The sequence below is a fragment of the Maniola hyperantus genome, chromosome 10, assembly GCF_902806685.2.
Source record: "Maniola hyperantus chromosome 10, iAphHyp1.2, whole genome shotgun sequence".
Classification (NCBI taxonomy): domain Eukaryota; kingdom Metazoa; phylum Arthropoda; class Insecta; order Lepidoptera; family Nymphalidae; genus Maniola; species Maniola hyperantus.
In genome coordinates, this window is record NC_048545.1 from 14,077,853 (window position 1) to 14,105,543 (window position 27,691).

Consider the following 27,691-nt stretch of genomic DNA (forward strand, 5'->3'; position numbering starts at 1 on the left):
CCACTAGGCAGTCTATTTACGTACATTTAATTTGTTACAGAGACTAAGCTCAAATGAGACTCACGTAGTATTGACGCGGGTCACGTCAAGTCTCAGCGGCAACTACAGCAGCGAGGTCATACAAAATGCGCACACTTTCCCGCACTATACGGCCACAGCGAGACTCGATGTTGTCGGTAAGTATTCACAAAGCTCAATAGAGACATACGTAGTGTTGACGCGGCTCACGTCAAGTCTCAGCGGCAACTACAGCTGCGAGGTCATACAAAATGCGCACACTTTCCCGCACTATACGGCCACAGCGAGACTCGATGGTGTCGGTAAGTATTGTCAGTGAGTATTAGTGATCATGATCACAACTATGATTACTTATAGTAAAGTGTAGATTATGATCATTATTAAAATTATTGTTTTATGCACGATAAGCTTACAACTTTATTTGTGGAAGACAATATCCAGCACAAGCGAAAGTCTCTGAGATTAACTTAGCCGTAAACCGTCTTTGTTTAGAAAACTAAAAATTATAATCATTTATGATCATGATTAGGTACATTTGCATTTTCAGTCACAATAATAATTTGAAATGATGAACAGCTATAATTTTGGTAACAATCAACTTTGCATAGTTAGGTACAATCATGAATAAAACGATATTGAAATGTGAAATAATAATAATAACAATAGAAGAAAAATAAAAATCGGTAACTCCGAGTTGCTAGTCTTTAGTCAGCAATCATTGTTAAATGTTAAAATTCGAATTATTAATTGAATTTGTTTGCTGGTATTCGTTAAATTGGAAATCATTATTGAAGCTGTTGGGTTTAAATGTACTGTAGTTGGATTTAAAACATCAATAAATTTCGAACAGAGTGTAATTGCAAATTAATCCGGTGCAATTCGTTGCGATATTTTACTTTGTGTGGTCTCTTTTTCTTCACTTATTGCTCCAAGTAGGTATTTGAATATCGAAAAATTATATGAAACTTCAAAGTTCTAAATAATTTGTTCAACATGGATTGATCCATCTTAAAGCAAGATCACAAGTTCAGTTAGGAAACTTGTAACAAAACGTCGAAGTGAAGTCGGTTCACTTAAAAAAAAAAAAAAATTTTTACAGGTGAACTTATATTTAAGGGCTACATAATAACTCATACAGTGTGTTTGATAAATCATCTAATATGACAAATGTTACGGACTTTATTTAACACCTTTCCCCCCCCACTTTTAGCATGAGTACCTTCAAGTCAAGATATAGGCAAGCGTGCTCCATCTTAGGCTGCATCATCACTTGCCTGCAGGTCTGATTGCAGCGGAAAATGTATAAGTCTAACTTAAAATAAACTATAGCTAAAATAAAAACATAAAAGGTGTGTCAAGTCTACCAATCTGCACATGGCTATCGTGGTAGACTATGGCCAAAACCCTTCTCACTCTGAGAGGAGTCCCGTGCTCTGTAGTGAGCCGGTGATGGGTTGATGATGATGATGATGATGATCATGAAAATAAAAACTTGCCGTTCCACGTTTCCATTTCAGTTCTCCAGCGAAGTTAAAATAGTCGTGTTAAAATAAACAGGACCACACGGAGAAACTATTAAAAAGTCTCATTCATTCATATTTCGCATCTATAAAAACATATTCAATAGCGAACTTTCAGTCTGGTGCGGAAAATCAACATTACGGGCTGGTAGCGTTCTGAGAGTTCACAAGGACTTGTAAAGCCAACATTTTGACTAACCGAAATAATTGGAATAAAGCCCCGACGTTCTCAAAATATTAATTCCGCTTACGTTTTACAATTATTAATTGTGGTTTTTGTGTCGGTTTTATTTGATGAATCCTTTTGAATTTTCGAATTATTTATTAATTAACTACTTTGTAAATTCAGTTTTTAGGGTTTTTTATTTCACTACAAGTTAGGCCTCATTTACGAAGATGTCCGGTCCGACGCGCCGCGAGACGCCACGACACACGCAACGCAAATGCCAAATTCCAGCCTGATCCGTCCAGTAGTTTGAGCTGTGCGTTGATAGATCAGTCAGTCAGTCTGTCAGTCAGTCAGTCAGTCACCTTTACCTTTTATATATTTAGATTTGTTCCTTCAACTGCACATTCACAATGAGAGATCGCAATGCCATTCCGAATGTACATAATATATACGATCTAACGACTCTCGTATTGAAAGTTTCGTGCGGCTTGTATTTATGGCTTTGTTTTGCGTACGAAGCCAATAACTTTGGGTATAAGTGCCCAGTCCTAGCCAGATAAAGGCACTAACCGATGGGACACGCGATTTTGGCCTTTATCGACACAGTAACGACATTTTTACGACACTTTGACTCCGATAACAGTATCGTTCATAATCAATAATGAATAATCATACCTACGGAGATTCAGTGCAAAAGAATTGTAAGATTTTCTTGAATCACAAGTGTTGCGTAGATTTAGCTTTAGGCCAGGAAGTAACGAATGTAACCGTCACTTACCGTTGTGCTGAGGCGAGGACTGCTTGATATCCTTTGGGGTACCCCGTGCAGGACTCCATAGCGGCGTTTTTAGTACTGGTGGCGATGATTGATGAGTCGATGGCACAACGTTGCCGAAATTGAGGATTCGCACCGCGTCGGATTATGTGCGAATCATATTTGCGATTATTTGCGATGCAGCGGTGCACGCGTTGCAGAGAGGCGTCTGACAACATTAGTTTTTCTTCTTAACGTAGTTGGCGCTGTAGGCGCACGTTCGGAAATTGTGACATATACATTCGTTTAATTGTTGTAAAAAATGTGAATTTGGAAAGAATGACAATTTTAATTATTTGTGCTTGCAGTTTTAGGAAGTAGAAAGATAAACGCTTGTTCTACGGAGCATGCTTGTTCTAAGAACATTCTCGATCGAGTAACCTTTCAAAGAAAAATATCTAAATTAAAATCCGTTCATCCGTTTGGGAGCTACGATGCCACAGAGAGACTCATGTAGGTGCACACGTTAGACTTAAAACACCCCTATCTTTGCGTCGGGCGTTAAATCTTGCATCACCGAACAGGCCAACGCGGCGTGTTTTAAAACCGCTTGGTAACGTTCAAGTTCTGGGAGAATTTAATAAATAAGAGTCATGTTAAAACCAAAATTTAGCAGGTTCTCTGTAGTAGGTACTCAAGAGAAATATTTCAATATAAATATTATGTGCCAAGTCAGATATTTTTAGTATTAAATAATTCGTGTTAGACTTTTATTTTAAGATTTTATTTGTGTATAAAATTAGCACATTCTTTAGAAAATATTTTTGGGTATGTTTTATATTTTTAACAAGGCAATTATTTTATAGTAAATACCTAAAACATTTGATCCAGCAAACAGTTTTGATTTTTCTTAGTAACGTTTACTTTTCAAGTAATACACAATCTTAAATAAATTCCTTTCTAAATTGCCCTTTGACAAGTAATGTCTATAAAAACGTCTAGTATCTCATTGAGTCTAGAGTCTAGACAAAAGCTCTCAAAAACAGTCGTTGTACCGCGCAGTGAAACTTTTATCACAAGTCCAAGAACAGTTCGGACAGCCAAAAAGCATTTACATAACACAAAGTGGGGGAACGGTGTCCCATTTACAACTCAAAGTGCACAAACCTTTTCCCCCAAAGAAATATCACCTAATGAATTCCATTAAAAATACACCGTGTCCCGTAACGTAGAACCATCGGTAATTTTCACTTCTACCTTAAAAAATTCGCCAGCTCCTATTTCCAGAAGAATAAGGTTGATTATCCAACAAAAGGTCTCAATTATCTTCAATGCAAGGTGGTTTTTTGGGGCGATGAAGGCACATTATTCTTTGCATTTCATTTAACTTTGCGATAAAGCGTATTTTTATTGCTATTTTCTCTTTTTTTGAGCAATATTTGGCTTTAAGCGTGCCAGCAAATGGTTGTATAAATATTGTTTGAAATTGTGAGCTTTTTTATCAGCAATTTAGATTGACCCCTTGCTGGGGGCAGCCGCAAAGTACCTTTAATATGTCCCTTTGGAGCCATTTTTTCCATGAATCGTGTTTGTTTACGAGTACGAATATCCGCTGAGGAAATAGGTTGATTATGGTAAGCGAGGAGTGGAAGCTGCTTCACACACCATCAATGACACTTTGCACAGATCAGCAGCAAAATTTGCAACTTCTATTCGATTTCTCGATAGACTTTTGTGAGTGTATTAGTAACCATCTTGCAATAGATACCTTGCTTAATATTTTGCTGCACAGAAATCATTTGGTCTAATCCAAATCAAATCTGCAAAATCTGCTTCATATAAAAAGCTTGTTGTAATCTGACTGTAGGTATTTAATCAATATTGCATTCATTCAATTGACTTCCATAATATATAAGGTACTATATTCGATCCCGGGCACGCTCGCACTTTCTCTAACTTTTCGTAAAGTTTCCGTAGTTATGTGTATTTTAAGCAATCAGTGACGGAAATCATCGTGGGGAAACCTGTATGCCTGTGATTTCTCCATAATGTTCTCAAAGGTGTGTGGAGTCTGCCAATCCGCACCTGGCCGCGTGGTGGACTATGGCCAAATCCTTCTGATTCTAAGAGGATACCCGTACCCAGGAGTGAGCCGGTGATGGCTTGATGATGAATACCTAATCAATATTTCCATTCATTCCCATAATACATTCCTTCAACTTTTATTGCATTATTACCCATAGCTAATACAACAGCTTAAAATTCCCATTCGCATTTTTTCCATCCATTCAAAGAGAAAATTTACAATCCTCTAACAATAGGAAAGTTTTCGCATTTATATTTCAAAAGAAACTCTTTTTAAAGTTCTAGTTGTATTTCAAGTGTTATTCTATTAAGGACTTTGCAGACCCTTTCCTCTCACAAAACAACAATTTTCTTCCTATAGTGCTCCATCATTGTTGCTTTGCATTCTACGCCTCGGGCCTTTAATAATAATAGTAATAAATATTTTTTATTCAAGTAACCTTTCAAAAGTGCTTTCGAATAGTCGGATGCATCTACCACTGGTTCGGAATGCCATTACTACCGAGAAGTACCAGCAAGAAACTCGGCAAGAAATGCTCTTTTCAAATATTTGATAAACAATAATATTATGTCATGTATAAAAAAGTATTTGCAGTCTTGTGCGTTGCCGGAACGAGCTGCAGGTCAAATCCACGCTCTTTTATCATTTAGATAATCTTCAATTGTGTAATATGCTTTTAAGCACAAATATGGCAACTCAACAATGGAATATTCAATATGGAGCTATGAAATTAAAAAATGATTTTGAAGTGTAATCAAAGAATTTCTAAGTACTACTTCGTAATGAGTGTAATTTCTTTAGAGGTGCAACTTGATAGTAACTGTAGGGCGATTTCGTAAAATTTGCATCAACCATTATTACAATCTCAATTGTTATGATTGGCTGAGTTTGTGCTATTCTTGTTGCAACAATGCATTGTAGCCAATAGTGAGCGAGCATCAACCAATCAGAGATGATTACGATCGCGACATTGTCATTCTACCGCAATCGAGCTGCAGGTGAATGTTATGAAAGGCGTTCTTTTGGAATGACAACCCAGCTGCTGTCTAGACCACCGAAGGCCCTAGGAAAGCCACAAGACTCCACATTGAGTTTATCGTCATAGTTTAAATTTTAACAGTTTCGCTGAGTAAGGTTGTCTGCACGATGTTAACAAAAAGAAGGAGGGATAAACTCCCTGTCCTAAATAACTTCTTACTTGAGCAAATTTATGCGAGACTGAGACGCTTTTAGTTAAGTTTGAGCATAAGACAGGGTTCCTGCGGGATTAGCGACTGTTTGCGGTTACTGTTGGGCTACAGACATTGTTACTGATGCGGACGCCATCTTGAATCAGGTTGTCAACTTCATTTTCCTTTGTCACGGGTTTTTTTTTTGCCTTATTCCTTTTTAGGCAGTGGTCCGACCGCTGGCGCTGGCGAGAAAACGACAAACTATTGGCGATTTTCTCTCTCAAGAAATGCACAATAAATGTACATTCCGTGTAAACGAAAGAGATGCATATATCAAAAGTCGCTTCCGCCGGTGAATACCTAATAGAGCACCATTGGCACTTTGGCACCACTCGGGTACGGAACCTTTGAAATGTCCCACTATGTTCCTCTAAAAAAACTAACTAAAAAAACCGAACTAACGTTGAGCTGAGAACATTTTGAGCCCAAGATGCGACGAAAATCAAAACGTGTACATACAACTCGTCGTAAATATCTGCGCACCTCGCTGGAATGCGCTTCCCCTCGCGCTTCCTTACATCTTGCCCGTTTTCGCCTATCCAGCACCGGTGCGCAATCTTTGAATGTCCTGGTTGTGCCGATCTGAGGTCAAAAGCGCTAGGATCGACAGACGCGGAGGGTGTGAATGCCCGCAACCTTATAGCGCGCATGCTGTCGAGCGAGGACGCCTGGCAACGATATAGCCAAATGCTGCGGGCTATAATGATAAGAAGAGAAGAGCGGGAAAAAGAAGAAAAGAAGAAGTTAGAAATTTAGGAGGTCAGCACGAAGTAATGCTTACGCAGTTCCGTGCTCACCTTGGTAGACATGGGGAGGTTATTTTAGTCCGTGCGAGTCGGACACACCCTGCCAGCAGGCAGAAGTCCGGAGGGATTTTTTCCTCCCCCGAAAAAAAAAAAAAAAAAAAGTACCGGTGCCAACGCAAGCGCGTTGCGTGACGTCACTAAGCCAGGTCCGCAGATATTTCCGATGGGTTGTAACTGCATAGTATCTAGTTCGAATAAATTATTTGACTTTGATGTCAGTGTGTAACCCCCAAATGTTAAATATTTTTTTCTTTCCCAGCCATCGGTGGTCTCCGAGCAATAGACCTGCGGATATCGCCGCCAGTGGTGCAGCGTGGCTCTGACGTCACACTGGCCTGCTTGTACGAGCTGACTGACGCACCACTGTACTCCGTCAAATGGTATCGAGGCCGCCACGAGTTCTACAGATACTCGCCCACGGAGACGCCCGCTACCAAGATCTTCCCTTTCGCTGGAATCAATGTTGACGTAAGTGTGTAAAGGATAGCTACTTACTCTTCTGCCTCCCTGGTACTGCTTCTCCGTCAAGTGGTACCGAGGCCGCCACGAGTTCTACCGATACTCGCCCACGAAGACGCCCGCTACCAAGATCTTCCCTTTCGCTGGAATCAATGTTGACGTAAGTGTGAAAAGGATAGCTACTTCCTCTTCTGCCTCCCTGGTACTTGTTCTCCGTCAAGTGGTACCGAGGCCGCCACGAGTTCTACCGATACTCGCCCACGGAGACGCCCGCTACCAATTATCTAAATATATAAAAGGAAAAGGTGACTGACTGACTGACTGATCTATCAACGCACAGCTCAAACTACTGGACGGATCGTGCTGAAATTTGGCATGCAGATAGCTATTATGACGTAGGCATCCGCTAAGAAAGGATTTTTGAAAATTCAACTCTTGAGGGGGTGAAATAGGGGTTCGAAATTTTGTGTAGTCCACGCGGACGAAGTCGCGAGCATAAGCTAGTTGCAAATAAAACATCTGACTGACGCTAGAGTTCAACGAACGTTCCGGAACTAGGCCACTCGGAGTCAATGCCGCGTCGTAGGCGGAGCATTGACCACCGTTTCGCACACTATGCATTGCGGGTTAAAACTACAAAATGAGGCAAATGGTTATTGGTATTGTTTTTGCTAGCGTTCTGGTTACACCCTGCATTAACTAAGTAGGTTATTTGAATTTCCTGGGTTACGTATCCAATGATGAAACCGTACTTCAAAGCTTTTTATTTAAATTCTATAAATCTTTTATACTTTTCGATATAAAACTCTCAGTAACCCTACAACCCCAAAGGAACGTATTCATGTTACATACGTTACTTAGAATTTGTCTCATCTCACTGAAAGATGTCAAGTTGCGATCACTGAATACCTTCTCTAAAAAGGGTTGTGAGGGTTCTTACGTGAGTCAAGTATTCAAATATGTTTCTCAATCTTGTACTTAGGTACTTATGCGAACGGGCACTTTGTTAGAGAAAAAAGTTGGTATTCAATAAATCTCGGTAAAAAAGTTTTCAATATCCAAATGGACTGTATCGTATGTTTTTATCAATACGAGTGTTTGAGAACTATGAAGAATAAAATCTTCAATATATAAAAGGAAAAGGTGACTGACTGACTGACTGATCTATCAACGCACAGCTCAACCTACTGGATGGATCGGGCTGAAATTTGGCATGCAGATAGCTATTATGACGTAGGCATCCGCTAAGAAAGGATTTTTGAAAATACAACCCCTAAGGGGGTGAAATTTGTGTAGTCCACGCGGACAAAGTCGCCAGCATAAGCTAGTAAGATATAAAATTCTGTACTTACTATAAGCCTTCCCTGTCCGGCTGTCAGCAGGATATCTCATAAACTAAAAAAATATAAAGTAGGTACACATAGTGTAGTCATAATATCTTGTACGATGGTACGAAACACTTCAAGTGCGAGTCGGACTCGGACTTGACTACTTTTATTTTTGCTGTTCAATTTCCCTATACGTCACGTCTTGTAGTTTTTTTTTTAAATCTAATATTTTGTAAGGGGCTTTTACAGATAACCTTTATGCCAGCCCCATAGTTACAAAGTAAATTACCATAATTAAACGTAAAACTAAAACACACTGGCAGTTCCATTGCATAATGTTTAAAGTGAGCCTATTGTTGTAGCTATCCATTATAAAATATACTGAAGAAATTTTTACACATGCTTAGTTTGAGTGATTTATGTTATTTGTTGATTGTAGCACAAAATGAAACCCCTTCTGAAATTATACAAAACGGCTAAAGCTAAGGCTGATCAAAGAGCAAGTCTCACAATGGCAGGTGAACATAAACCATGTAATTTAGATCTCAAAAGCGTTAAGCCTTAACTCATAATAATTTACTTACATGTGAGAACATGAAACCCTAATCAAATGTTCCAACAACCCCATTAATATCCATCACACTACCAGCCAAGGGATTTGCATATAAACAATGTTGAAAGAGCGGCCCTAGGATCTTGACAGAGGGATTGAATAAAATTAAGTGTATCATAACTAAAATGGAATTTCAATTAATTGTTTAATCCAGAATGTCAGTGCAACAAAGGAGCTTAACAAAACAATTACGGTCTATTACTGAATATTGTTGAGACGCGTTGAAGCGTAGTGCTTTGTGTATCTTTGCGCACATTCAAGATGTAAGAGCCAGCGAGTAATTTTTTTTGGAGCGAAGCTTATAGCGTGTATGGCAAAAGAGATTGCGAAATGTGACAACCAAACAAACGACTGGATAATACGTATGTTATGTTACCCCTTAATGTAAGCGACATGGATTAGAATAAAGTGAAATGGAATTTCAATTAATTGTTTTATCCAGAATGTCACGGTCTATTACTGAATATTGTTGAGGCGCATTGAAGCAAAATTCTTTGTGTATCTTTCCGAGTGTATAAGATATAAGAGGCAGCGGGCACAAACATAGTTTTTTTACGGCCAATTTCTTTACGAACCCTTACTCTTACTACGGGCATAAAAGAAAAATTTAATTGTCACATGTTACATTTAAATGTCCACTTACATATTCACATGAGTGTTGAGTGGAGACGCGTTTTGCTTATCCACACATTCGTCTCAGATCTCGTCTTATAATGCGTGACACGTGACGGTCAAAAACATGGCGATAAAACGCACCTGTTCTATGATTATTGTCGGTATAAGTGAGCGAAAGAGATCATAATACAAATAGATTAATGACTGGGCAGCGCGTATTATTTGTCATATCATGTGTGACCGAGACAAAGAAGCTTCACTTCTCCCAGATGTCCTACAACACCTCACGGGACGGGTTAAAAATTCCTAACAAATTTCACGATTCTAGATCAACGGGGGAGGCACAGGCATTCCATTGACGAGTCATAATTCTTGACTGACAGCAAGACAACAAAGTGATCCTGTTTTTTCCCTGGAGATACGGATAACCTAAAAGTATTATGCTTCCACGCCATCGCTTATGTCTTAATCCATGAAGCGCGATACAACTAAGAATTTAATTATTTCAAAGAGTAGCTTAACGTAACGCGAATGATAAATGGCTACCTGCATCTGGTTCGGACAATACCGCTTAATTGTAGCATCTAAATAGCTCTGGTGTTGCTGAATAAATCAAATAAAGCTGTTAAGGAAATTAACTTCACTTTTGGTTTTAATTAACTTACAGTTTATTTTGTAGGTATCGCTTGTTAGTTGTTTCCCCATTGGAAAATAATTTTGTGGTACTGATTCTGAGCACAACTAAATTTTAGAGCATTCGCATCCTCTTCATCAATCAATACTTATAATAAAACTGTAACAGGTCAAATTCTGTACATCAATCAATATATATATATATATATATATCAATATATATATATATATTATATACTTATAATAAAACTGTAACAGGTCAAATTCTGTACATTGAAGATATTTTGAAATTTTTTTTTCGAGGGCACTCTATAATCGATACGGAACCCAAAACTGTAATTTTTTTCATTTTTGTCTGTCTGTCTGTCTGTCTGTCTGTCTGTCTGTCTGTCTGTATCACGGCCGCGCATCACGCTGAAACTACTGAATGGATTCCAATGAAACTTGGTACGATTTGAGGTTATACTATGAGGAAGAATATAGGATACTTTTTATCCTGAAATTCAGCATGGTTCCCGTAGGAGAGGGGATGAAAGTTAAAATGTATACTGAGTTGTAATTCATTCACGCTTAGTCCGATTTCATTCATTCTTTTTTTGTTAGAAAGGGGATATTTTAAAAATTGTTCCGTAAATATTTCAAGGTCATCGGTTTTTAACCGACTGTCAAAAAGGAGGTGGTTCTTTTTTCTACATTGATTTTTTCGAGGTTTCTGGACCGATTTGCAAATATTTTTTTTTAAATCAACAAAAAAAGTTTTCTTGGTGGTCACATAAAAAATTCTGGATTCAACTCCTTAATCCTGATGCTGCAGGGTTACTGCCCGCCTGAGTTATCAAGATTCAGGAAGTGTTCATAGTGAATTCATATTGTAGGTACCAAGCAACGACTTTATTCTCAGACTTCAAGTCTCAACTCCTCAACCCTGATGATGTAGGGTACAGCACTCCTAAACTATAATGTTTCAGGAACTGCGGATGATGCAAAATTATTTTAAGTACCAAGCATAGGCTACATCATTGAACTTCGGATCCTAACTCCTCAATCCTGATGCTGCAAAGTACTGAAGTCCTAAATCGTGGGGATTTTACAATTTCTGATAGTGAATTGATATTTAAAAAAAAAAAAATTTGAATCGACTGTTAGGCGGAACGAAGTTCGCCGGGTCAGCTAGTCTTACTAATATAATAAGAAAAGGGCAGACATAGTTTGACAGTTTTAATTTTAATTTACTACGTAAGGACAGGGCCATTGAGCAAGCAAAATGGCACCGATTCATTGGTCCTAAAATGTTTATTTAGCACCAATGCAACCTCAGTGACGTCTGAATTTCAAACAGGTTGTTCATTAGTATCTAAGAGGTGGCGCTGATTTATTTGGTTCCAAAACCGTGAAAATTTTTGTTCGCTTGGGCATATCTTGTCATTTATATCGATGAGCGTGCACTAAAATTTAAAGTCTCTAAATGTAAAATTCATGTTCCGTCCTTTTTTAGCAATATTCACAAGAAGAGGATGCAGATACTCTAAATTTAGTTTAGCGAAACAACAGAATCAGCGCCACTGCTTGAAAAATATTATATGTTCCAGCACAAACTAATTTTATGAAGAGATAAACTTTGTGAGTTTGTTTGTAGGGGGGTAATCTCTGGAATTACTGAACCGATTTTTAAAATTCTTACACCAGTAGAAAGCTACATTATTCTTGAGTAACATCGGCTATATTTTATTTCGAAAAAATTAGGGATGAATAGAAAGGATATATTTTCGTTTTAAAGTTTTGCCTTATTTGATATTTCTTTAACTTTAATAATTAATTATTAGTTAAGCAACCTAAATCCGCAGTAATAAAGTCACGGGTATCAGATAATCCATATCCATATACTAATATAAATGCGAAAGTGTGTCTGTCTGTGTGTCTGTCTGCTAGCTTTTCCCGGATCAACAGTTTAACCGATTTTGAGGAAATTTTGGTATAGAGTTAGCTTACATACCGGTGAAGGACATAGGCTGTTATGTCCTGGAAAAACAAACAGTTCCCACGGGGGTTTTAAAACACTTTAATCCACGCGGATGAAGTCGCGCGCATCATCTAGTAGGTATAGAATAAACATTTAAGAAATTAATTTCAATGGTTCAGCGGTTACTAAAGACTAACAAATAGACACACCCAGTGGCGTGCACAGTGTTTGAAGCCAGGGTAGGCATTAGTTAGGTAGGAACCTGTTTACTGGCAGGTCATAATGAAAAATATGCATTGAGCTATTACAACTGGGGTAAGCAGTGCATTTATGCCTCTATCACCTGCACGCCACTGGACACAACTATTATTATTTAGTACGGATTATTACGGATTTATTACTCACGCGAAAGCCTAAATCTCATTAAGATTTTCCGCATTCAAAAGTCCACGTACACTTTCATAAGCTGCACATTCAGCTTATAAAAGGCAAAAGCCAAAAATGTAAAGCGCAAAATTGCATAAATGGCGCTAAACACTAGCCTAGTTTCAGTCTGAGCTTTAAATGGCAGGACTTAATATTCAAATTTTTTTGAATAGCGGATTTGGGCACCCTAAACCGCTGCCTACTTTATTAATTTTAGTGCAATAGTGTATTTTCACGCAGTAATTATTTTAAGCTGTATTTTAGCAAATTGAATTTCATAACTCTGTTTAAAATAAACTGTAGCTATGAGGCTAGCAGCAAGCAAAAAAATATGTGAAGAGAATATAACCATAAAATTCTTCTATTATGACATAATAGAAGAACATAATTTTTATGAATACTTTCTATCTTCTTTTTGTACGTATTCTTCTACCTCTACAACCTCTCGCACTGCCAAGGGTCACTGGTAGAAATCTCTCAGAGAGATAAGTGCTTCCCCGTCTTCCCTCTTCACTTTTACTCTCTTTTTCTCTTTATTGTAAATATTTTCTTACTAAGCTAAACTCAGCATTATGGATGAAATATCTGAAATAAAAATATTATTATTAAATAAACCATGTGAAATCCTAGATGAAATATTTTATATCAATTTTCAAATCAAACAGGCTTGTGATATTAATCATACTGGAAGCCATTTTGTAAATGCATCGGCGTGATCCCTTTTGTTTCCGAAACAATTGAAAATGAAAATTGCTTAGTGCCGTTTCAAAATTTTAATCTCTTTTGTTACATGTAATATAATTGATACTTGACTACAATTTTGTTATAATCTTGCCTAGGATTATGATTATAGTCTGGTCGCCACCGCCTCCTAATCGGAGGTCGGAGATTCGATCCCTCTAACTTTTCAGAGTGCGTTTTAAATAATTAAATATTACTTGCTTTAACGGTGAAGGAAAACATCGTGAGGAATGAGAGAACCTGAGAGTTCTCCATAATTTTCCGTCTGAAGTCCGCACTTGGCTAGTGTGGTAGACTATGGCCAAACCCGTTCTCACTCTGAGTGGAGACCCGTGCATTTAACCGCATGGAAGCTTTCGAAATGTGGATCAAAGTCAAAATCAAAGCCAAATGATTTATTCAGAATAGGTAACATAACATGTTACTGATGGTCAACATTGTTAATTTGTAAGATGACAGTTATTTTTTAATAGAGATAGCGAGCAAACGAGCAGGCGACCACCTGATGTTAAGTGGTGATAATTCAGAGTAAACTCACTCTAGTTCAATCTGATAACACTGCAACGTAGCTCGGACTGACGTGAATTTTTGGATAGGCATAGTTTGACCAGAAACTGACGTAAACTACTTTTTATGATTGAAAGTTCCCACGGGATTTTTCAACATCTAAATCCAAGCAAACGAAGTCGCGGGCATGAACCAGTATTTAATTAAAAAAAATAAGTTAAATTGATGCACGTAAAACGCGTAAAATTACAAAATTGCAGTTAAACTTAACAAAATACAAATGATGCTCATTATAGTCCACGGATAATTGAGTCCCATTTGCGGTCGTCATTACGCTGATATTATAATTTACTAGAGTAGCTCAAATTATTTGCGAGCGAAATAAAATATAATATTTTCAGTTCAAACTGACCTTTTTCTGAGCAATACGAATATTAAAATGTCAAATAATTAGTATTTTCACAGTAAGATACTATACCAAGAGGGGTATCATATTATGAAAGGGCTTTGCATGTTCTAAACTGATTTTTATTTATTTTTGTTTTTATGCTAAATAGTTTTTGATTTATTTATTTAGTTTTACAAAATGTCGAAAAAATATGAGTGTAGTACGGAATCTTCGGTATGCGGGTCTGACTTGCACTTGGTAGGTTTTTTCAAAAACATTCACTTTTTTTTTTTTGACCTTTTTTTTTAATATTACAATAAAACTTAAAGCTAGCCTTATCTAATTACTATATAAATCATGACCGCGTGGAATGGTGCCAAGAATACTGGCTGCATTTCCGCGCTGGACAGCCAGGCAGATCCGTTGCGCAAAAAATGAGCCAGCCCTTCTGTCACCAGATGAGGCTATTAATCGCGGTGAAATGTCTCGTAAAATTTTTTAGCACTAAGACTCCATGGCCCCAGGGTCTCCACGGCAAACGGCACAAAAATGTAACTCTCTATAAGAGAGGCATACTTGCGCCGCTTGCCGTTTTCAGCTGTTTCTGCTGCGGCTCCCGGTCTTGATGCTTATTATTAATTGTCAACAGCTGGCAAGGTCTAACCAAAGTCAGGTGGTGCTAACACGCGTCAGCTTCGGCCTGTCGGGGAACTTTAGCTGCGAGGTCACGGCTGATGCTCCTTCCTTCGCCACGTCCATCGTTTCCAATCACATGGAAGTTGTTGGTGAGTAAAACCTCCTTTAGTTTTATAAGCTCCTGGTACCTGCAATCAGACAAAAACTTAGAAACTAAAAACCAATCAAAAGTGTGAGAAAGGTCGAAATGGTTGATAGTGTTCTATACCTAATATTTATGTTATCTGTAAGCGAATAAGTAAACAAAAGACTTGTAGCCAGAGCCGTAAAACTTTGTTAAAAATGTCATTAGGCAATCTGTGTTGCCCGCTCTCTCGCTGCATAGACGCTCTCCCGAATCCCGATATTGTTCTATTTTTAAAGTGTTCCTTTTAGATTAAATCGCCTTCGATCAGTATATTTTCCTTTTTATTTCTCTATAACCCTTCATCGGGAAGAAAAAGCCCCGCACACCCGCACAGCCCTCACGCTAACCCGGTGCGGGTGAGCGCGGGTGACGTGTGAGTGCGGGGCGTTTCCCGCCTCATACCCCGATTTCCATCTCGAACTGTCGCGGACTATTACCTCATGTTACAGAGCAAGTAAAATAATTTCCTTTTTTTAAATTATATTTTCACTGTAGTATACCGAGAAAGAGATGGCAATAAAGCAAAGTTAGTCACAATATTCATATTTATAGCGTTTTAAAATATTAATTAATTAATATATTATGTCAATAGACAAAAGTTCATTACAGATACATTATTATTAAGCACTATGTAAGTACTTACTAGGTACTTACTAATTCCATCATTTTTGGAAATCGTGCTTGTGCACATAATTTAAATAAAAGTACCTACAGAAAAATAATTAATTATCGCTTATAACTAAAAAAATATAGTAATTTGGAGCAGTGTTTGATTTTTTCTATTAGGAAAATTGTATCCAATTGTGTTTCTATTACGTGAGGAATTTAGATTAAATACCCGATTAGATTAATAACACGAAATACAATCGGCTCAAGGACCAAGCCAAGGCAAACCTAAATATAAAAATACTTGGAAACCTACTGTAATATTAATCCAAAGAAAATCAATACATCTCAAACCAATGGGCTTAGAGAGAGATTTTACATGTGTGTTCATCTCTAAGGTAGATTTAAGTTTCTTGCCGGCTTTTTTTAGTAGAATCTGCTTTCCTAACCGATGGAAAAGTCTAGCATATCAAAAACAACATAAATTAATTCATTTCATTACGTTTCAAGTTAATTTCAACGTGATCTTTTAAAAAACCGGCCAAGTGCAAGTTTGACTAGCACACCGAGAGTTCCGTATTACAGTCGTATTTTTTTCAACATTTTGCTCGATAAATCAAAATCTATTATGCATAAAAATAAATAAAAATCTGTTTAAGAATGTACAAGTCTTTTTATAGGATACCCCACTTGGTATAGTGTGGTATAGTTATCTAACTTTGAAAATTGAAAATACTAATATTTATTTTGTTCATTAACACTTTTTAATTTTTTTTCTGTGATGTAACCACAAACTTACGGTTTTCGGATTTATTCCTTTGTGCTATAAGACCTACCTTCCTACTATGATTCTAGGTCAACGGGAAATGTACCCCATAGGTTTTCTAATTTTTTGACTGACACGACGGACGCGGAAGGACAGACAGACAAAAAACGAAGTGATCCTATAAGGGTTTCTTTTTTCCTTTTTAGGTACGGAACCCTGAAAATAAAAATCTACTCCGGAAAAAGCTAGATGCTCATAATTCAGCGCTCTTCCACGCTTTTCCGTGCCATTATTTTCTTAAAGACTCGACAATCAAGTCGTTGGAAAATCGATACCTCAGTAAAATGCAAACAGATTTCGTTCATTCATCATTCATAGGGCGTCGGCTCTTTCAGCTCACAGCTTCTAACAACTCTACTTAAATTGAACTTTTATTTACATTCTTCCGTTCACCTGAAAGGTTTTTAAAGCATAGCTTAATTAATTTATCATAATATTCCAACCCGCTTTAGTTTTTAGGGTTTCGTACCTTAAAAGGAAAAAGGAACCCTTGTAGGAACACTTTGTTGTCTGTCTGTCTGTCCATCTGTCCGTCGTGTCTGTCAAGAAAACCTATAGGGTACTTCCCGTTGACTTAGAATCATGAAACTTGAATGCAGGTAGGTCTTATATCACAAGTAAAGGAATAGGTTTGAAGACTATTTTCTCAAAAAAGAACAAAAGTTCACTTTCATGAGAACAATTTTAAATATAAATATAGAAGAAAACATCCTTTACGATGAATTTATACAATAATAAATACTAAATAAAACATAATATACTCTAAGTTTTAAAACTATAGTGTTTTTGAATGAATTCGAAAACCGTGAATTTGTAGTTATATCCCAATAGTATTCTCAATTTTCAAAGTAAGATAACTATACCAAGTGGAGAATCATATGAAAGCTTTACCTGTGCATTCTAAAACAGGTTTTTATTTATTTTTATGCAAAACAGTTTTTGATTTATGATCCTAAATGTTGAAAAAAAACCCGAGTATGGAACCCTCGGTGAGCGAGTCTGACTCGCACTTTGCCAGTCTTTTCTTTTGTATTTGTACTTACCTAATTTCTCAATCTGGAGGTGCTTGTGGGCGTTAACAACTGTAACACAGTTTCTAACTATCGCACTTTTTAACGTTCCTTAGTTTTAGCAGTGCAATGTAATTAAGAGAAAATAAAGATTTTTCATTTTTTCTTTCCTTTTACTTATTATGTCAGTTTTAACAGCGGATCGCAGAACTCTGAACTTTTGTACAGTACGAGGATTTCTGCCTAAAGATTAAAGATTGCTTATTGGGAAAGATTATTGGGAAAATCAGGCCTACCGCTTAAACTAATCATAGTTACTACAATATGGATTATGGAAGATGCCTGTATTTGTATACGATATATGGAGCTCCAATTTTCCTCTTCCGAAACGTGGACGAGGAATGAATATTTATTAACAATCATGCTAGAGGGAATAGAGAAAAGATATCGGTACGAAACTAAATCTTGTAGGATTTACATTATTTGTACAGATATCTTCTAAATATATAAAAGGAAAAGGTTACTGACTGACTGACTGACTGACTGATCTATCAACGCACAGCTCAAACTACTGGACGGATCATGCTGAAATTTGGCATGCAGATAGCTATTACGACGTAGGCATCCGCTAAGAAAGAATTTTTGAAAATTCAACCCCTAAGGGAGTGAAATAGGAGTTTGAAATTTATGTAGTCCACGCGGACGAAGTCGCGAGCATAAGCTAGTACCTATCTGATAATACTTGTATCTTATGTGCGTGATGACTATATTCTAGCCTGTTGTATGTACGTAATTGTTATTTTGTGAGCTACAAATTCTCTGGAAAGTTCTGAAAGTCGATCGGCCTGGCGATTAACTAACGGTTGAAATTAATAAATAAACCATTCTTTCTGTATAGTTTGTTGGAGTAGTTATACTTAGCATAAGTTATGTTATTTGTCAAATATTGTAATTTGTATGGAACATTTGAACAAAAATAGCAATGCTTATCGACCAGCGATCGACAGAGTTCAGATCATAATATTGATTAATTATTTACTTATTTATTATTAATTGCGGCCGTAAATCCATATTTTTGTGACTTTCTAATTATTTCGTATCGAAATCGAACGACATAAAAATAGAAAATATGATTCATGAAAAGAAAAGCTAATTAATATTTTAATGGTCCCATAGTAAAAGTTGTTAAAGTTACCCTCTTTCGGATTAGGATCCCATTGTACCACTTCGATACTGAGCTATCTCCCTTCTTCCAGTTTTACCACCAACATCACCAACGATCAACACTGGTCAACACTACTACATGCCGGGCGACGTGCTCCGAGGGAACTGCACGTCCGGCCCCAGTCGACCCCCCTCAGAGCTTACCTTCTACATTAATGACTTACCTGTAAGTAGTACTGCTAGTTGTACCACCGACATCATCGATCAACACTGGTCAACACTACTACATGCCGGGCGACGTGCTCCGAGGGAACTGCACGTCCGGCCCCAGTCGACCCCCCTCAGAGCTTACCTTCTACATTAATGACTTACCTGTAAGTAGTACTGCTAATTGTACCACCGACATCATCGATCAACACTGGTCAACACTACTACATGCCGGGCGACGTGCTCCGAGGGAACTGCACGTCCGGCCCCAGTCGACCCCCCTCAGAGCTTACCTTCTACATTAATGACTTACCTGTAAGTAGTACTGCTAATTGTACCACCGACATCATCGATCAACACTGGTCAACACTACTACATGCCGGGCGACGTGCTCCGAGGGAACTGCACGTCCGGCCCCAGTCGACCCCCCTCAGAGCTTACCTTCTACATTAATGACTTACCTGTAAGTAGTACTGCTAGTTGTACCACCGACATCATCGATCAACACTGGTCAACACTACTACATGCCGGGCGACGTGCTCCTAGGGAACTGCACGTCCGGCCCCAGTCGACCCCCCTCAGAGCTTACCTTCTACATTAATGACTTACCTGTAAGTAGTACTGCTAGTTGTACCACCGACATCATCGATCAACACTGGTCAACACTACTACATGCCGGGCGACGTGCTCCGAGGGAACTGCACGTCCGGCCCCAGTCGACCCCCCTCAGAGCTTACCTTCTACATTAATGACTTACCTGTAAGTAGTACTGCTAGTTGTACCACCGACATCATCGATCAACACTGGTCAACACTACTACATGCCGGGCGACGTGCTCCGAGGGAACTGCACGTCCGGCCCCAGTCGACCCCCCTCAGAGCTTACCTTCTACATTAATGACTTACCTGTAAGTAGTAGGTACCTACTATTAGTTGTACCACCGACATCATCGATCAACACTAGTCAACACCACTACATACCGGGTGCTCAGAGGAAAATACACATCTGACCCTCAGCTTACCTTCTTACTTAATGACTTGCCTAGAAGACATTTAGACTTTTTTTTAAATCTTTGATTTTCCGGGATAAAAATTAGTCCGTTTCTCTCCGGGATGAAAATGATTTCTAAAGGAAATTTGGAAAGGGTAACAGACAGACAGACAGATAAACGAACTTTTGCATAATTAGTATGGATTGTTTTTCTCGAAATAGGTACCACTAATTACTAAAACTTGATTTTAAGCTTATTTCGTGGTTTAACCATATATTTTTATGTAGATAATACATACCACGATTTGTTTTATGGTTTTATTTGTCGATATTTTGACCCAATTACCCGACGCAACGGGACCACGATCCGCGAAATATGGATACGACGAAACGCTTCGAGAAAAGGTACGTAGTGCCCCGTCCTTTTGTTTGGCTCGTCTTGGCGGGGGCACTGCCGTGCCCCCTGATAAATAAAACAATAAAACTAATCGTGGTATGTACCCGTTATCTACGTTAAAATACACCAACACTTTTTACAAAATTATGAAGCAAACGAATTCCATAACCATTTGAAGCCTACGATAAAAACTTATGAAGCTTACTCACATTATTCTAAGTACCTCGTTCAATTTCACACTGAAAATAATGAAATGTAGGTAGCTGTTCAAGCATAAAATTGTATATTTCTCATCTCCCCCGTTGAAAGCTAAAAGGAAAGCAGTTTCGCACTAGTTTTATATAAATTTAAAATGTAATTTCTACTTGCTTGTCGATTTAAACTTTCCGTTTTGGAGCGCGTTTTCGTACCTATTGCATAATTTCGCTGAAATCCAATTTACTTAAGAAACTTATTCAGTATAACTTCTTACAACATCAACATTTAATTACCACTTCATTCATGTTCCCGAGCTAAATTCCTTTTCGAGGTGCGCTTAAATTTCTATATAAATTTTAACGCGACCACAGTTTTTCGGTCTTGTGGTGTATTTGGACAGTGACCAGCTTTGACCTGCGTAACCCGAGACGGAAAGCTTTTAACAAGAATAAAAGCTTTTAAAAAAAATTAAAAATTAATTTTAAATATTTTTATTCACAGTCAGTGTGATGTAACTTAAAACTAACCGAAACCCCTATTTGATGGATTGAATTTTCAAAAATCCTTGCTTAGTCCGATCCGAACAGCCGGTTGAGCTGTGCGTTGATAAATCAGTCAGTCACTTTTTCCTTTTATATAATATTATTTAGTTTATAGTTACAATATGTCAGCCGTGATAGCCTTGCGGTTAGAACGTCCGCCTGCTTTCAGAGGTTGGAGGTTCGATTCCGGGCACCTTTAAATTTTTGTAACGAACTACTTATATGAGCAATTAAATATCACTTGCTTTGTCGGTGAAGGAAAATCATCTTGAGGGAGGACGGACGGAAGAGGAGGTTGACGGACCTGCTAGCCGGAGAGTTCTCCTAAATGTACTCAAATGTGAAGTCTGTCAATCTGCACTTGACCAGCATGGTGGACTATTGCCGACAAATGTTTTTGAAGTGCTAAAAAGTGAGAGATTTAGTACAGTCTCATTATAAGCGAGCTGCGTGGTCACTTCATCGCCACAACGTCGTAATTTACGTTTCTGTCTGGAGTTTGCTTATTGTTCTTGTTAGATTTTGTAACGGGCTGTTCCTCGGCGACACTTCCACACATTTCAAGTGGAATGCCAGTTGGAATTAAATGGAAACAATGGTGGAGTCCGCTCTGGTCGTCTTCAGCTTTGTTGGGAACTAGCAATAGCGTTCCATTAAGTTTCTTGAAGAGACTTTTGTTGGAAACTTGCAATACTAGATCTGTTCCATTTATTGTAGAGTTACATAGAGTTTTGAATTATTACTTTGTTAATCCAGTTTTTGCTTCTGAAATTTGCCAATAAGTTCACCATGCCAGCCAATTTTATTATAGATTGGCAGACTTCACTCACCTTTAAAAAAAATTGGGGAAATTTCTTGTTTTATATGTTCTTGTGCATCATGGCATACAGCATAATGCTGAGCTGGGACCTTTTATTCGGTCTGGTACCCGACTTTTGTGTTTATCAGACACAAAATCGAAGCGTGTAATATCATAATGCCACTCCATGAATTAGACAATATTTGACTCATCCGACGTCACACAATCTGTGGTGGGGTAGCCATCTTGATTCGATTTGTATAAATACGAGTGTTTGACGGTTTTTACTCCAGTCTTGTTCCGAATCGAGACTCAACGACTATTAAATACTTTTGTGTTTAGGGCGAAATTTTGATTAAGTGGTTTCAATAGCAATTGTGCCCTAGTCAAGTTAATATTGCAGTTAGGTTATTATAAAGATTAAATCTCTCGATAAGCCTCTACACGTTGTGATCTACACGTTGATGTGTGAGGGAACATTTTAATAACTTATAAAGTTATTTAAACTTAACCTGCTTTTCTGACTTTTGCTTTTAATTGTACTTACTTCAATCTATGCAAATGAATAAATGACTTTACTGTACGTCTAGTTTTGACATAAGCCCAAAGCCTAATTCTCTCGAATGAGGAGTTTAGGATGTCCAAAGCTGCACCTGCATTGCGAAACCAACATTATCTGTAATAAACAGAGTTTATGCGTACGTCCCAAATGTATCAAAGCTCTGCGAAATGTTCACGTTTGCTAATGAAAACCGTACATGCACGTTTGTATGACATAATGAATGAAAGAAAGATGCATTTACCGACTGCACGACAGCAAATAGAGTATTATGTTTTTTTCACTCATTTGCTCTGAAATTGTTTCAATACTAAAAAAACAAAACTGTATTCGGCTGTTTACTGTCCGCACCCCAGCAATTGGGTACCTATTTGACTACATCAAAAATAAATTATTTCTCAGTGATTATTAAATAGACGGTCTTCCGAAAAATCCACGTCCTTTGTTAGTTTTAAGTGTAATAACCATTTGCAAAAAACAACGTCATAATGATGTGACGTCACATTCCAGTATGTCATAGAATATCGCATACTAAGTGCACGTTTCGAGGTTTCATAAAAGTTACTGATTTGACTAGTTGTCAAATACCGTATTTCGAACAGAGACGGTACCTAATAGAAATTTCTGGACAGTTTCATACTAATAACGAGGTTATTTTAATGCACACTAACATATTAAGCGTTTTTAGGTACACGATTTAATAATTTTAAATTATGAATGCCAATGAATTCTCTTTTCAAAATTTTAAACATGAAAATAAGACTGCTCGAGGAAATAAAACAGTGATCCCTCACACACATAGTTTCTACTGCGCCATTGCGTATGATCTAGCCATACATCAAAAAACAAGTCAAGTTTATTTTACGTGTCACTAAATTTAGTTTACATGAAATTAAGTACCAGGCGAGCATAGTAACACTGAGATACCCCAAGTACCTAGTCACTTGGGAAGACCTCGGCTTCGCCTCGTCCGTCCATCATTACTGTCCGGCCGGCAATTGCTTTATTTCCAGCCTAGACAGTAATGCACTATTACGGCTAGGGTTGCCAGGTCGCCAAACCTAATAGCCGGACAGACCAGCCAGTTTGGCCGGACATTTGGGTAGAAAGGCCGGACACCCTACATTATTGAGGATTTTGTGTCTTAGTATTAATAGGTACGACAAAAGAATTGTATGTAAAATCAAGCTTTTTTTATTATTGTCATAAAACTTGTTGTGAGGCGCCACTGCCGCCTGCGGGAGCGACCGACAGTCAACTCGGCCACGCTCGTTTGCGAAATATAAAAAGCCTAACAAAAGCCGGACAAGCCGGACACCGTTTATTTTGGCCGGACACGCAATAAAAAAGCCTACCTATGTCCGGCTTTATCCGGACGCCTGGCAACCCTAATTACGGCTATCAGAAGTAGGTAATCTTCTTCTTCCTTACCTTATGCCACGCTACCTGGGGTTGGCACAAAATGTCTTTTTCTTCCACTCACTTCTGTCATCCGTCTAATCAACGTACCTACCTATTATGAACGTAAATTACATAGGTACAGAATATCAGCTCTTCTCTGTAGGTAAATCTTTGCCTAACGCCTTTAGCGACGCTCTGTGACTGTGACGTATAACGAGGAACATCCGCTTTGAGCGTCAAATTATGTCCGCATTAAATCCGCTTTACGTAAAACTAAAGTTACTTTAACGTCAAAAGCCCTACAGTAAAGAGCTGAGAGTTAAAGTGCGAAATTATCACAAGATTGCGGAAAAAGATAGGTATCATTTGTGCAGTCATCATCATCATCATCAACCAATAGACGTCCACTACTGGACATAGGTCTCTTGTAGGGACTTCCACACGCCACGGTCTTGCACCGCCTGAATCCAGCGGCTCCCTGCGACTCGTCTGATGTCGTCCGTCCACCTGGTGGGGGGTCTTCCAACGCTGCGTCTGCCGGTGCGAAGTCGCCATTCCAGCACCTTGGGACCCCAACGTCTATCGGGTTCCAAGGTGCTGGAATTTGTACAGTAGGTACGCGGCAGAAAATAATGTACCTACATCAGCCTTTAGAATGACATTTCGGCTTTGTGCATGTCTCTGTCATTCGTACCTATTATGACGTTTTGTCGGTCTCAAACTCTCAACGACAGGGACAGCGCTCTACAAATCCGCTATCTCCTTCTAAAGGTCGATGTACATTACTTTCGCCACGTACTGTAAATATCACATGCTTTAACGGAGAAGGAAAACATCGTGAGAAAATCTGCATGCCTGACTGTTCTCTGTGTTCTCAAACGTGTGAAGTCTGCCAATCCGCAATGGGCCAGGGTGGCAGACTATGGCCTAAACCCTTCTCACCCGGCTCGGTAGTGGGTTGATCATGATAAAGGACTACCTAAAAAATACATAGGTATCTCACACCCGACTTTCAAGGGACAGTCCCTTTGAAAAAGGACCCCGGAAGGGTTCGAAACTAGTCGGGCTCACGTCGACTAAATACGTGAGTAAAGCCGGGTGTGACATATGTATAGTGACTAAAAAATAGTTAGGTAAAATAACATCAATATTATTGTGCGATAAATAAGGATAAATTATTTGAAACAGATTTGCGTTTATATTTATTTAGTAAACAAGTAGGTATTTCGAAATTTAAGTGTTTTGACAGTTGTATAATTTCATAAACACATTCATTGTTCAAACAAACGGATTTCGTATCAGTAGATACGTGTTTGTTTTTCAAAAGCATTTAGGTAGGAACAATGTAATATTGAAATTAAACTTTAAAATGAAAAATATGTAAATGTATATTGTAATATTGAATTGCTAACTATAATTCAATAATAAATCATTTAAGGTGGATTTATATATATTATATATTTTTTTATTCAGATACAAGTTAGCCCTTGACTGCAATCTCACCTGGTGGTAAGTGATGATGCAGTCTAAGATGATAGCGGGCTAACCTGGAAGGGGTATGGCAGTTTTTTTATTAAACCCATACCCCTTTGGTTTCTACACGGCATCGTACCGGAACGCTAAATCGTTTGGCGGCACGGCTTTGCCGGTAGGGTGGTAACTAGCCACGGCCGAAGCCTCGCACCAGACCAGACCAGAAATTTAGAAAATATAAAATTCCAAGCCCCTGCCAGGAATCGAACTCGGGACCTCCCACTATTAAGACCACAGCGCTCACCACTGCGCCAGAGAGGTCGTCAGATAGTCGTAAAACAATTTATTTGAGGTCTCCATTCCAGCACCTTGGGACCCCAACGTCTATCGGTTTTTCGAACTATGCCTGTTGCCACTTCAGATTCACAACCCGTTGAGCTATGTCGGTCGGTATAATGTTCTCAAAAGTGTGAGAAGTCTGCCAATCCGCACTCGGCCAGTGTGGTGGACTATGGCCTAAGCCCTTTTAATTCTGAGAAGAGACCCGTGCTTAGTAGTCAGCTGGCGACAAGTCAAATAAAACCCTTTTCATCACTTTCCTCAACATTACAAAATTTAGAAATTACACCAAACTAGATGATGCCAGCGACTTCGTCAGCGTGGATTCAGGTTTTTAAAAATCTCGTGGGAACTCTTTGATTTTCGGGGATAAAAAGTAGCCTATGTCCTTCCCCGGGATGCAAGCTAACTCTGTACCAAATTTCGTCAAAATCGGTTGAACGGTTGGGCCGTGAAAGGCTAGCAGACAGACAGACACACTTTCGCATTTATAATATTAGTACGGATATGGAAGTATGGATTGTAATTTGTAACTCATCCTATTAATAATATTAACCGAACCACAGAATCGTTTGGCTCCATCAACAACAGTGCTTAGCTCAAAAGAAGTTAAAGTAAACAACGTTGTTTACTGGATGTTTACATTGTTGACATTTGCGCTTTCATTTAAGCTGTGGTCGGATTAAGGGTATCGCGTTTTAATTGGATGGCTATATTTCGAGTAATTTAACTAATTGGTTGGCTCTAAAACCTTTTAACTGTCAAAGTCTCACAGCGATACAGATTTGCCACGTTCAAAACCTAGGCTTTGGAAATGTGGTGCTACCATAATAATTGGTGTAGTGGCGCTCTTTAGGGAAGGCCTATGTCCAACAGTGGACATCCACAGGCTGATGATGATGATGATGATAGTCTTATTAGGTACTAGTAACTTGTTGAGAGCTCTTTAAATGTGGATTACGATCCATAGAATATTACTTCGCTCTTGGAATTATTTCTACAATAATTATTGTACTAAAATAAGACAAGCCTCCGTTTTCAAGTAAAATCTGGGGTAGGTACTTACTACTTATAAATTAATCAACAGTTAGGCATTAGACAAAGATGGAGATTAATGTTTCAGATCTCTAAAGATGAAGCTTTGTTAGGATTAAGGTGTCCTATGTAAAGCCTGGATTAGTTAACCATTGACTTATATATTATTACTTCGTATGAACAGGGCTATTGAACAAACAAAATGGCACCGACTCAGTGGTGCTCTACCACTGCTGGACATAGGTCTCTTGTAGGGACTTCCACACGCCACGGTCTTGCGCCGCCTGAATCTAGCGGCTCCCTGCGACTCGTCTGATGTCGTATATCCACCTAGTGGGGGTCTTCCAACGCTGCGTCTTCCGGTGCGAGGTTGCCGTTCCAGCACCTTGGGACCCCAACGTCTATCGGTTGTACGAACTATGTGCCCCGCCCATTGCCACTTCAGCTTCGCAACCCGTTGAGCTATGTCGGTTACGCTAGTTCCCCTACGGATCTCCTCATTTCTGATTTGATCACGTAGAGAAACTCCAAGCATAGCTCTCTCCATCGGCCGCTGAGTGACTCTGAGCTTTCTTATGAGGCCCATAGTTAGCGACCATGTCTCGGATCCATATGTCATCACTGGCAACACGCACTGTTCGAAGACTTTGGTCTTCAAGCACTAGGAATTTTGGACAAGAAGACATCTCGAAGCTTCTTGAACGCTGCCCAATCGAGTTAGATTCGGCGGTTGACATCTTTCTCGAAATTGGACCTACCCAACTGGATTGTGTGTCCTAGGTATGCATACTCGTCTACAATTTCGAGTGCAGAGCTCTCAACGATTACTGGGTGGGGCAGGACATAAGATTTTTTTTTAAAGAATATTAGCCATGTTAAATGACTAATATTCCCCTTTCCTCTCCAACTAATCGTCAGGCTTGTGCTAGGATTAGGTACGACAATAGTGCAACAGGCAGGGTTTGAACCGTCGACCTTTCGGTTTTCAGTCCACTCCTTTACCGGTTGAGCTATTGAGGCTCTAAAGGTGCAAAGGCATTAGACATGATTTTTGTCTTACTCAGAAC

General features: G+C 38.7%; 1 protein-coding gene and 1 long non-coding RNA gene across 3 annotated transcripts in view; one reads left to right on the forward strand and one right to left on the reverse strand.

The window, feature by feature from the left end:
• The window catches only part of LOC138402940 (uncharacterized), a 354,014-nt gene that overhangs the window by 300,050 nt on the left and 26,273 nt on the right, over positions 1 to 27,691 (reverse strand). The gene's annotated exons all lie outside the window — the stretch shown is intronic.
• LOC117985942 (uncharacterized) overlaps positions 1 to 27,691 on the forward strand; it is a 97,629-nt gene that overhangs the window by 63,531 nt on the left and 6,407 nt on the right. The window contains exons 3-6 of the mRNA XM_034972737.2: positions 41 to 176; positions 6,845 to 7,053; positions 14,905 to 15,040; positions 18,777 to 18,910. Coding sequence (XP_034828628.1) covers positions 41 to 176; positions 6,845 to 7,053; positions 14,905 to 15,040; positions 18,777 to 18,910 — 615 coding nt within the window. The remainder of the gene's footprint in view (positions 1 to 40; positions 177 to 6,844; positions 7,054 to 14,904; positions 15,041 to 18,776; positions 18,911 to 27,691) is intronic.